This window comes from Bos mutus, chromosome 7 (genome assembly GCF_027580195.1).
Source record: "Bos mutus isolate GX-2022 chromosome 7, NWIPB_WYAK_1.1, whole genome shotgun sequence".
NCBI lineage: Eukaryota > Metazoa > Chordata > Mammalia > Artiodactyla > Bovidae > Bos > Bos mutus.
Window position 1 is genome coordinate 44,316,114 of NC_091623.1, and position 12,635 is coordinate 44,328,748.

At 45.1% G+C, this 12,635-nt stretch overlaps 1 protein-coding gene across 1 annotated transcript; it reads right to left on the minus strand.

Moving 5' to 3' along the window:
• Nucleotides 1-3,211: 3,211 nt before the first annotated feature.
• Nucleotides 3,212-4,201, minus strand: LOC102265504 (olfactory receptor 10H2). The gene has a single exon (XM_014483541.2). The coding sequence runs from the start codon at nt 4,199-4,201 to the stop codon at nt 3,212-3,214; it is 990 nt and encodes a 329-aa protein (XP_014339027.2).
• Nucleotides 4,202-12,635: the final 8,434 nt, after the last annotated feature.

The following is a 12,635-nucleotide window of genomic DNA, read 5'->3' on the forward strand; positions in this document are numbered from 1 at the left end:
GATGTTGACAATTTGATCTCTGGTTCCTCTGCCTTTTCTAAATCCAGCTTGAACATGTGGAAATTCACGGTTCACGTATTGCTGAAGTCTGGCTTGAAGAATTTTGAGCATTCCTTTACTAGCGTGTGAGATGAGTACAATTGTGCAGTAGTTTGAGCATTCTTTTGCATTGCCTTTCTTAGGGATTGGAATGAAAACTGACCTTTTCCAGTCCTGTGGCCACTGCTGAGTTTTCCAAATTTGCTGGCATATTGAGTGCAGCACTTTCACAGCATCATCTTTCAGGATTTGAAATAGCTCCACTGGAATTCCATCACCTCCACTAGCTTTGTTCATAGTGATGCTTTCTAAGGCCCACTTGACTTCACATTCCAGGAATCTGGCTCTATGTGAGTGATCACACCATCGTGATTATCTTGGTCATGAAGATCTTTTTTGTATAGTTCTTCTGTGTATTCTTGCCATCTCTTCTTAATATCTTCTGCTTCTGTTAGGTCCATACCATTTCTGTCCTTTATCGAGCCCATCTTCACATGAAATGTTCCCTTGGTATCTCTAATTTTCTTGAAGTGACCTCTAGTCTCTCCCATTCTATTGTTTTCCTTTATTTCTTTGCATTGATCACTGAGGAAGGGTTTCTTTTCTCTCCTTGCCATTCTTTGGAACTCTGCATTCAAATGCGTGTATCTTTCCTTTTCTCCTTTTTTCAGTTAGTTGGGAAAGCCACAACCAGCTGGTAGAAGCTATGTCCCTTATCTTTAGATCTGAAGGCTCTCATATGATATTTTCACTTTTATTCTGACAAATTGTTAATGTAACCAATTCAAGGAAAGATACCAGGTCAGCCCTTACCTAATCACCCTGTCAGAACCTTCCCAGTGTCTTTCAACTGGGGAATCCAGATACCTCTTCTTTTTTTTTTGAGTTTAAGTTCAAGGAAATCTATTTCTTGCAGTGAGGAGTTTATAACCACTGAATAAATCTCAGGATAATCATTCAAGACAAGAAATTTGAGGCCCAGAAGAAACCTTCCAGTCTGGACTTGCCAAGAAGATGGACAGACACAAGAAGCCCTTGCTGGTACCAAGGCTCTGGATACTCATAGGGTTCAGGCAAAGGAGAGAAGTCTGTTCTGTGTCCCTTCATGGTCTCCAAAAGTGTTAAAGAAAAACACACATGAGAGTTGTGAGTTTAGTTTTATTCAAGATCTTACTGAGGATTTTAGCCCAGAAGACAGCCTTTCAGTAACTCTGAGGGGACTGCTCTGAAGATAAAGCAGAAGGAGCCAGTATGTGTGTGTGTGTGTGTGTGTGTGTACATATACATATATATGTATATATATGATTTTTACCAGGGACTATGTGGAGCATAGTCCATACTAAATAAAAGTTTACTGCTAGTCACAAGGATAAAAATCTGTTAATGATTTTAGTATATATTCTATGTATGGGATGATTCAAAAATCTAGGTTCATTAAAATTCCTTTTAGGGTGTACTACTGAAACTGCACTCCTTCTCAAATGGGACTCACACTCAGCCAAAACTCATATTGGAGCTTGAACCCATGGGCTGAGACTCAAACCCAGCCACACTCAGACAGGAGCTTGATCCCACAAGCTGGAGCTGAGGAACAGACTTGAACCCACTACCTTTTCATTGAAACTGCTCACCTGGTGTCAGGACCTACTGAAGCTCGGGTTCTTTTGTCTCATCACAGAAAGAATTCAGAGGGAGACAAGGCAATGGACAAAGAACGAGTATATTAGCATAGGATGCTTGCGAGAGATACAAGCAGTCAGGCAAGGGAGTGCAGCCCTGAGAACAATGAGGGCTACATTTTTATAATCAAAGGAAAAGAAAGGAGGGGGAGACCACCTTCTTTCTCATTTTGGGATAGATGTCAAGGGTTAAGTCCTTAATTCTTCCTTTGACCATATATATGGTCTAACCAGGACTATCATGGCACTATTTAAATCATATATATATTAGCAGAAGTGTGGTAACATATGCTATGATGCCCCCTTCTGCCTAATTTCTTGCCCCTTTCACCTATATTCTTGTCTTGGCTACATTCAAAAATGCTACTTTTCAAGGTCCATTAACTCCTTGACTTTATGTAACAAGATATAGACAGTATATCTATTGTCTTGTGCTTTAACTACATGTGTGGACGGTGGCTTGGCTACCGGATTCTTTTATTGAGTGGTCATTAATTTACAATCTCCTAAACTCCCTTAAAGTTCCGTCTCTGTATTCAATCCCCTAGTGGGACTTTCAAACTACTATTTACTTATCCTACTCTATCTCTTATCACTATCCACCCGTAGTTCCCTGACCAGGGGCTGAACCCACGCCCTGGTAGTGAAAGTGCTGAGTCCTAACCAATGGATTTCTAGGGATTTCCTAGAGTTACATATTTTGATTGAGATTTGATTTGTGGAACTTCTTTGCAACCCTTTGGACTGTAGCCCACCAGGCTCCTCTGTCCATGGGTTTCTCCAGGAAAGAATACTGGAGAGGGTAGCCATGCACTCCTCCAGGGGATCTTCCTGACCCAGAGATCAAACCCATGTCTCCTGCATTGGCAGGCGTATTCTTTACCACCAACACTGCCTGGGAAGACCATCCATACTTATCCATACTTACTATTTGGCAGTAAAGAGTAATGAAGTTCTGGTACATTCTACAACATAGAAAAACCTTGAACTATGTGCTAAATTAAAGGATCTACTCAAAGAGACCACATTGTGTACGATTCCATTTATATGAAATATCCAGAATAGGCAAAACAGATAAATCATCAAAGCCATTTCCTGAGTCTGGGAGGTAAGGGCATTGGGAAGAAGTAGGAAGTGATTGATAATAAAGGATGGGACATGGGTTTCTTCTCAGAGTGACAAAACTATTTTTAAATGATTAAGGTGACAACTGTATAACTCTATAAATATACCAAAGACCAATTGAATTGTGTACTTTCAATATGTGAATTATATCTCAACAAAGCTGCTTGATTAAAATACAAAATTATCAGACACACAGACAAAGGTAGGGGAAGAAAAAGTTAATATTTATTGAGCACCTACTCAGTAGGTAATAGGTACTGTCACTGACACACACACACACACACACACACACACACACACACACCCCAGTCTTTACAACAGCCATGCAGGGTAGTCATTATTAATCCCATTTACAGATGAGGGTATGCTCATCTTTCTACCATATTCTGACCACCTCCACACCGGCCACTCAGACGCTGGAAAGATAGTTTGCTGAGGAAAGTCTTCTTCATAGCGTTCTTCAGCTCCTTATTCCTGAGGCTGAATATGATGGGGCTCAGGAAAGGTGTGAGGACCGTGTAGGTGATGGCTATCAAGATGTTGCCTTGCTGAGAGTGGAGACCTGTGAGCTTGACATAGATGACAGAGGCGAAGCTATAGTGCACAATGACCACAGTCAGATGAGACGCACACGTGGAGAAGGCTTTGTGCCGGCCCTCGGCGGAAGGGATCCTCAAGATGGTGGCCACGATGAAGGCGTAAGAGAGCAGGATGAGGAGAAAGCAACCCAACAAGACCATGCTACAGACTAGGCCCACGCCCAGGGCCACTCCCAGTACATTATTTCCACAGGCTAACTTCATTAGCGGAGGCACGTGGCAGAAAAAATGGTGAACCTCACTGAGACCACAGAAGGGGAGGTGGAAAACGGCAGATGTCACCAGCAACCCCATGACTGAGCCTCCAGCCCAGGACCAGGCCACCAGGCAGGCGCAGCCTCGGGGGCTCATGAGCACGTTGTAGCGCAGGGGGTGGCAGATGGCCACGTAGCGGTCGTAGCCCATGACGGTGAGCAGGAAGGAGTGGGTGAAGCCAAACGTGAAGGAGAAGAACATCTGGCTGGCACAGGCCGTGAAGGAGATGGAGCGGTCGGTGGAGAGCAGGTCAGCCAGCATGCGCGGGATGATGGCGAAGGTGTAGAGGACCTCAGAGATGGAGAGGGCGCACAGCAAGAGGTACATGGGGGTGTGGAGGCTGCGCTCGCTCCAGACGGTGGCCATGATGAGCAGGTTCCCCAGCAGCGTGAACAGGTACATCAGCAGGAACAGAAGGAAGAAGACGGGCAGGAGATGCTGAGGGAAGGTGGAGAAGCCGATGAGGATGAATTCAGACACGGAGGTGTAGTTTAGCCCCAACATGGCAGCATACCTGCTTGAGGAGAGAGTGAAGACCCAGTGGGAAGGAATTTAGAGGCTCTAATGAGCCCTACCTGGGAAGACTTCCTGGAGAGGCTCCTTAATGCGCTCCAAGCCATGTTTAATCCATCTGCAAAATGGTGTTCATAATAATGATCATGCATCTTAAGTGCCCTAACACACATACTGCCACATAGCAAGAACTTAATTTAAAAAATACTGATAATAACAATAAGACTACTATTATTACTATAATTAACTCCATGCAGGACCACCCCCACCATGCTTTTCTGTCTTTGAGCATGCTGGTTGCTCTGTGCTTATCCCCATCTTCATGAGACCAACTCCTTCCGAAATTTGAAGGTCAGGCTACCCCCTAATTTCAACTTTCAGCTAGAAGCCAACTGTCCCCTACCACATGAAAAGGACTTAGGCTCAGTTTATCTCTCACCAACCCTACTTACCAGCTCACCTGGAAAAGGAGTAATATTCCTTTTTCCATAGAGAGTCTGTGGTGCTTAAATGAGGTAATGGACCTTAAAGCTCTTAGCTACTACTGACTGCTGTGTGGTCTAACTTGCATGAGTCCCTCACAGGACGTGGTCCTGACTGACATCACAATAAAGTCCTGTTCTCTGATCCCTGCTGGGCTCTCTTTCTCTGGTCACTTCCCAGTGCTATTCTCTGAAGCTCCCTGCCTCTCTTCAACTTCTATGCCACTCTCCTGTCAATAACCTTATGCTTATAAGGTTAACCAGGCACCTGCTCCATCAGCTGTACTTCTCTCACTCCCTCTGGTTCTCTCTCTCTCTCTGCCACAAGCAAGGTTGATGCAAAATAAAATACTTTTAAAAACTGGAAAGTGCATTAGTGAATGAGTGGATGAACAAAATGAGCTATATCACTACAATGGAATACCATTTAGCCATACAAATGAATAAAGAACTGATACATACTACTACGTGGGTGACCCTTAAAGAATTTATGCTGAGTGACTATTTACAATAGCTAGGACATGGAAGCAACCTAGATGTCAATCGACAGATGAATGGATAAAGAAGTTGTGTTACATATATACAATGGAATATTACGCAACTGTGAAAAGGAATGCATTCGAGTCAGTTCTAATGAAGTAGATGAACCTAGAGCATATTATACAGAATGAAGTAAGTCAGAAAGAGAAAGATAAATATCATGTATTAATGCATATGGCACCCCACTCCAGTACTCTTGCTTGGAGAATCCCATGGACAGAGGAGCCTGTTAGGCTGCAGTCTATGGGGTCGCTAAGAGTCAGACACGACTGAGTGACTTCACTTTCACTTTTCACTTTCATGCATTGGAGAAGGAAATGGCAACCCACTCCAGTGTTCTTGCCTGGAGAATCCCAGGGATGGGGGAGCCTGGTGGGCTGCCGTCTATGGGGTCGCACAGAGTCAGACACGACTGAAGTGACTTAGCATAGCATGGAATCTAGAAAGATAGTACTGATGATTCTACTTTTAGAGGGCACCAGAGGAGATGCAGACATAAAGAACAGATTTTAGACACAGTGAGAGAAGGAGAGGATGGGATGATTTGAGAGAATAGCATTGAAACATGTATATTACTATGTGTAAAATAGATAGCCAGTGGTAATTAGCTGTGTAAGGCAGGAAATGCAAATCTGGCTCTCTGTGATAACCTAGAGGGGTGAAGTGGGAGAGAGGTACAAGGAAGGTTTAAGAGACCAGGGACATATGTCTACCTAAGACTGGTTCATGTTGATATATGGCAGAAACCATCACAATATTATAAGTAATCATCCTCCAATTAACAATTAAAATTTTAAAAAAGAATTTATGCTGAGTGAAAGAGTCCTGTAACAAAAGACCACACATCATTGTATGATTCCATTTATTTAAAATATCAAGAATAGTAAACACATTAAGATAGAAAAGAGGTTAGTGGTTGCCAGGGAATAAGGACAGGTTTAGTGGTGACTGTTAATGGGTTCAAAATTTCCTTTTGGGGTGATGAAATGTCTTGGACCTAAATGAAAGTGATCAGTTCAGTTCAGTTCAGTCACTCAGTTGTGTTCGACTCTTTCTGACCCCATGAACCGCAGCACACCAGGCCTCCCTGTCCATCACCAACTCTCAGAGTTCACCCAAACTCATGTCCATTGAGTTGGTGATGCCATCCAACCATCTCATCCCCTGTCATCCCATTCTCCTGCCTTCAATCTTTCCCAGCATCAGGGTCTTCTCAAATGAGTCAGCTTTTTGCATCAGGTGCCAAAAGTATTGAAGTTTCAGCTTCAACATCAGTCCTTCCAATGAACACTCAGGACTAATCTCCTTTAGGATGGACTGGTTGGATCTCCTTGCAGTCCAAGGGACTCTCAAGAGTCTTCTCCAACACCACAGTTCAACAGAATCAATTCTTCTGTGCCCAGCTTTCTTCACAGTCCAACTCTCACATCCATACATGACTACTGGAAAAACCATAGCCTTGACTAGACGGACCTTTGTTGGCAAAGTAATGTCTCTGCTTTTTAATATGCTGTCTAGGTTGGCCACCTCATGCGAAGAGTTGACTCATTGGAAAAGACTCTGATGCTAGGAGGGATTGGGGGCAGGAGGAGAAGGGGATGACAGAGGATGAGATGGCTGGATAGCATCACTGACTCGATGGATGTGAGTCTGGGTGAACTCCGGGAGTTGGTGATGGACAGGGAGGCCTGGCGTGCTGCGATTCATGGGGTCACAAAGAGTCAGACACAACTGAGCGACTGAACTGAACTAGGCTGGTCATAACTTTCCTTCCAAGGAGTAAGTGTCTTTCTATTTCATGGCTGCAATCACCATCTGCAGTGACTTTGGAGCCCATAAAAATAAAGTCTGACACTGTATCCCCATCTATTTCCCATGAAGTGATTGGACCAGATGCTATGATCTTAGTTTTCTGAATGTTGAGCTTTAAGCCAACTTTTTCACTCTCCACTTTCACTTTCATCAAGAGGCTTTTTAGTTCCTCTTCACTTTCTGCCATAAAGGTGATGTCATCTGCATATCTGAAGTTATTGATATTTCTCCCAGAAATCTTGATTTCAGCTTGTGCTTCTTCAAGCCCAGTGTTTCTCATGATGTACTCTGCATATAAGTTAAATAAGCAGGGTGACAATATACAGCCTTGACGTACTCCTTTTCCTATTTGGAACCAGTCTGTTGTTCCATGTCCAGTTCTGACTGTTGCTTCCTGACCTGCATACAGATTTCTCAAGAAGAGGGTCACGTGGTCTGGTATTCCCATCTCTTTCAGAATTTTCCACAGTTTATTGTGATCCATGCAGTCAAAGGCTTTGGCATAGTCAAGAAAGCAGAAATAGATGTTTTTCTGGAACTCTCTTGCTTTTTCCATGATGTAGAGGATGTTGGCAATTTGATCTCTGGTTCCTCTGCCTTTTCTAAAACCAGCTTGAACATCTGGAAGTTCACAGTTCACGTATTGTTGAAGCCTGGCTTGAAGAATTTTGAGCATTACTTTACTACTATATGCCGCTGCCACCAAGTCGCTTCAGTCGTGTCCGACTCTGTGCGACCCCACGGGCTGCAGCCTACCAGGCTTCTCTGTCCATGGGATTCTCCAGGCAAGAACACTGGAGTGGGTTGCCATTTTCTTCTCCTTACTAGCATATGAGATGAGTGCAATTGTGTGGTAGTTTGAGCATTCTTTGGCATTGCCTTTCTTTGGGATTGGAATGAAAATTGACCTTTTCCAGTCCTGTGGCCACTGCTGAGTTTTCCAAGTTTGCTGGCATATTGAGCGCAGCACTTTCACAGCATCATCTTTCAGGATTTGAAATAGCTCCACTGGAATTCCATCACCTCCACTAGCTTTGTTCATAGTGATGCTTTCTAAGGCCCACTTGACTTCACATTCCAGGATGGAGGTGATAGTCCCACAATATTGTCAATTTCTTAAATGCCACTGAATTGTGCCATTTAAAATGGTAAAACTGTGGAAAAAATTATAAAATCTGTGCACCATTGGTGGCATTGTAAAAGAGTACAACAACTGTGAGAAACAGTATGGATATTCCTCATAAAATTAAAATTAGAACTACTTTATTCATTTATGGATGCGAGAGTTGGACTGTAAAGAAAGCTGAGCACTGAAGAATTGATGCTTTTGAACTGTGGTGTTGGAGAAGACTCTTGAGAGTCCCTGGGACTGCAAGGAGCTCCAACCAGTCCATTCTGAAGGAGATCAGCCCTGGGATTTCTTTGGAAGGAATGATGCTAAAGCTGAAACTCCAGTACTTTGGCCACCTCATGCGAAGAGTTGACTCATTGGAAAAGACCCTGATGCTGGGAGGGATTGGGGTCAGGAGGAAAAGGGGACGACAGAGGATGAGATGGCTGGATGGCGTCACTGACTCAATAGAGTGAGTTTGAGTGAACTCCCGGAGTTCACTCAGACTCATGTCCATCGAGTCAGTGACGTCATCCAGCCATCTCATCCTCTGTTGTCCCCTTCTCCTCCTGCCCCCACTCCCTCCCAACATCAGGGTCTTTTCCAATGAGTCAACTCTTCTTATGTGGTGGCCAAAGTATTGGAGTTTCAGCTTCAGCATCAGTCCTTCCAATGAACACCCAGGACTGATCTCCTTTAGGATGGACCAAACTAGATAGCATATTCAAAAGCAGAGACATTACTTTGCCAACAAAGGTCCATCTAGTCAAGGCTGTGGTTTTTCCAGTGGTCATGTATGGATGTGAGAGTTGGACTATGAAGAAAGCTGAGGGCTGAAGAATTGATGCTTTTGAACTGTGGTGTTGGAGAAGACTCTTGAGAGTCCCTTGGACTGCAAGGAGATCCAACCAGTCCATCCTAAAGGAGATCAGTCCTAGGTGTTTATTGGAAGGACTGATGCTGAAGCTGAAACTCCAATACTTTGGCCACCTCATGTGAAGAGTTGACTCATTGGAAAAGACCCTGATGCTGGGAGGGATTGGGGGCAGGAGGAGAAGGGGACAACAGAGGATGAGATGGCTGGATGATCACCGACTCGATGGACATGAGTTTGGGTAAACTCCGGGAGTTGATGATGGACAGGGAGGCCTGGCATGCTGCGATTCATGAGATCACAAAGAGTCGGACACGACTGAGTGACTGAACTGAACTAAACTGAACTGTTCATAGCAGCACTGGTCACAATAGCCATGAGGCAGAAGCAACCCAAATGTTCATCCTTGGATGAATGGTAAGCAAAATGTGGTCTATCCCTCTAATGAAATATTATTCAGCTTTAAAAGGAAGAAAGTGTCATGATATGCTACAACATGAATGAACCTCAGCAATATTATGCTAAGTGGAATCAGCCAATTCTCCCCAAAAGAAATCCTGTATGATTCCACCGTATGAGGTCTCTAAAGTAGTCAAATTCAGAGAAATACAATGTAGAATTGCAGTTTCCAAGGGCTGAGGGGAGAGGAAATGGGGAGTTTTTGTTTAACAGGTTTAGAGTTTTAGTTTTGCAAGATAAAAAAACATCTGGAATTCTGCCACAACACAATATGAATAGATTCAACCCTAACAAACTGCATACTTAAATACAGTTTTCTTTTTTGCAGCAAAAAAGAAAAAAAAAATTGCAGTACTGATACCTGCTACAACTTGGATGAAACTTGTAAACATACTATGTGGAAAAAGCCAAGCTCAACTATTGTCTGATTCAATAGTTGAGAAATGAAATGAAATATGCAAAATATGTGACCAGCAAACCTGTAGGAACAAAACGCAGATTAAAGGTTGCCAGGGGTCAGGAGCAGGGTGGATGGGGCATGACAGCTAAAGAGAAGAGAACAAGGTTTCCTTTGGGGTAATGACAATATTTTATAACTAGACACAAATAATGGTTGCACAGTGTGAATGTACTAAATGGCACTGAAATGTACACTTTAAAATGGTTAATTTTTGGTATGTGAATTTCACCTCCATTTTTTTATAAAGTAAAACGATCCTCCTTCAGCTCACTTGTACATCTGCACTACCTCCTCACAGCCCAGCTGGTCCCCAGAAAGGGAGAGAGAGAGCCTCAGAGTGCCCTGAGGCCAGCCCTGAGCCAAGAGAGAGAACGCACCTTTTCTGGTTCAGCGGCCCTCCTCTTGCTCTGGGCAGCCTGTGAGCCTCCACCTAGGCATGAGTGAGACAGAAGGTAAGGCCCCTTAGGACAGCTCTCCTGAAATGTGGGCACCTTCCTGTCCTTACAGAGCTGGTCTGGGTGCCCCTGTCTCACACACACTACACACAGGTGTCCCCACACCTCCACATGACTGCCTTCCACCACTCATGTCTCCCCTCAACACTCAGTACCTTAGGCTTTTTCTTCTGCAAGCAAATATGCATGCGGCAGTCTGACTGCACCTGGGTCATGCAAAGATCTGTGCACTTCTAGAGATGCAGAGACCGCACACTCGAGAATGGACCTGCCCCTGCAGAGACATAGTCTGCACACCCAGCAGTGCACTCAGACTCACAGTCTCACAGCTTGATGCTGCTAAGAAGATGACTAATGCCTGTGTTACCAATAGGCACCTTGAACTCTGACATCTGTGCGACAGCCATAGTGTCCCTAATGGCTCAGATTGTAAAGAATCTGCCTGCAATGCAGGAGACCCGGGGTCAACCCCTGATTTGGGAAGACCCCCAGAGAAGGAAATGGCAACCCACTCCAGTATTCTTGTCTGGTGAATCCCATGGACAGAGGAGCCTGGCTGGCTACACTCTATGCTGTTGCAAAGAGTCAGACAAACTGAGTGAATAACACTTTCCCTTTTTTTCATGAGTTCCCAGTGGAGGATTCAGGAGTAAGGAGCCTTTCCTCAGGCACGTCTTGCCCTGAAATTTGTTCAGCTGGGTTCCTGATACTAAGATCCACAGGGAACACTCCTGTTACCCACCCCCTGTCCGGGGCATACATCACCTCGTCCAGGAAGGCATCCAGGGGTGCCCACTCCACTTTATTGGCAGCCACCAGACGCTCTAAAGAGGTAGCAGAGGAGGCCTTGGGCCCCCTCACTCACACAGGGAGCTCAGAAGGAAGTGGGTGGGGCAGAAGGCTGCTCCCTCACTTTATCCCTTTCTTCTCCAGAGACATGTTCTGAAGGCATCCCAGGGGAGCCTGGTGCAGGATGCAGGAGGGGCTCCCTCAGGGCCCAGAGTCAGGTCGGAGCCTTGGGGGCACTTCGGGACACATCAGGCTCCCCTGGGATCAACCCACAGAGGTACAATCAGTCTGCAACCTTCCCTGACAGCCCTGTGTACTCTGCTGGTGTTGCAGAAACCAGTAATCAAGAAACCAAGCACCGCACTCGGAGAGTTGGAGAACTCAGGTTTTTAAGCCGGCGGGCCCAGAGGAGTTAACACTCCAAGCTCTGAGCCCCTAACAAAGGGGTTACAGAGTTTTTGTAGACAGACTAGGGTGAGAAACACTAGCTGCTAACAGGCTGGTTTAAACTAAAGGGTTTCACACACGTGGAAACAGCAGTCAAGATGGGGAGGGGCATGCCTGACCTTTACACAAACAGGCATGATTAAGCAGGCTTGCAGGGCCTGGGCAATTTCAAAGAGCAAGAAAAGGGTGAATGAGATAAGCTCCAGTTTGTAGTACTGTAAGTCCCCACTTTCTGAGACTACTTTGCAAGGAGCAAGCTGAGTTACAGAGGCAGAACAAACAGGAGGTTATGTACAATTTTAACTTTTCCTCTTCACTAGGAGCTGGGCTATTCTGTGGCACCAAAAGGGGATGATTAGGTTGAGAGATAGATGTGACAAGACTGCCCCAACTAGACCAGGGAAGGAATAGAAAAGAAGTAGGTGCCCCTCCCCTAATCTCTCAACCCAGGGGCTCCTTCCCTTCTTGGGAGGGTCCAGCGTGGATCTTGCAGCTCAAAAGGCCAAGACCATCCACACCCCACATAAGGCACCGCTGGGCCATCCCAGATGACAGCACAAAGCTCCAAGACCATACTTGCATGGACTTTGGTGGGGAAATTCTGGCTCCCAGCTACAGGGAGTGTGCCAACAGAGAGACTAATGTCTGACCTCTGTGGGAAGGAGAGGGGCTAGGTCAAGAATGGAATCTCTAAAGCATGAACTTGCTCTGGACCTAGGCCCTTGAAACTGAAGGACTGGAGAGGGAAGAAACAGACAGTGTCAGGCCCTGACAGCCATGAACAACCGGGCTTCCAGGTTGTTGGGCTAAAATGCAGCTCAGTGTTTGCTCTCTTCCCATTTTCCACGTTCTCATTTCCAAGACCGCAGCCTGGTTGGTGAAAGCACATAGAACCTGGAGGACAGCATCAACCCATGTATTAGTGTCCTAGGGCTGATAAAATGAATGATCACAAACTCGGTAGCTTAAAGGTGTGCACACACGTGCTCAGTCATG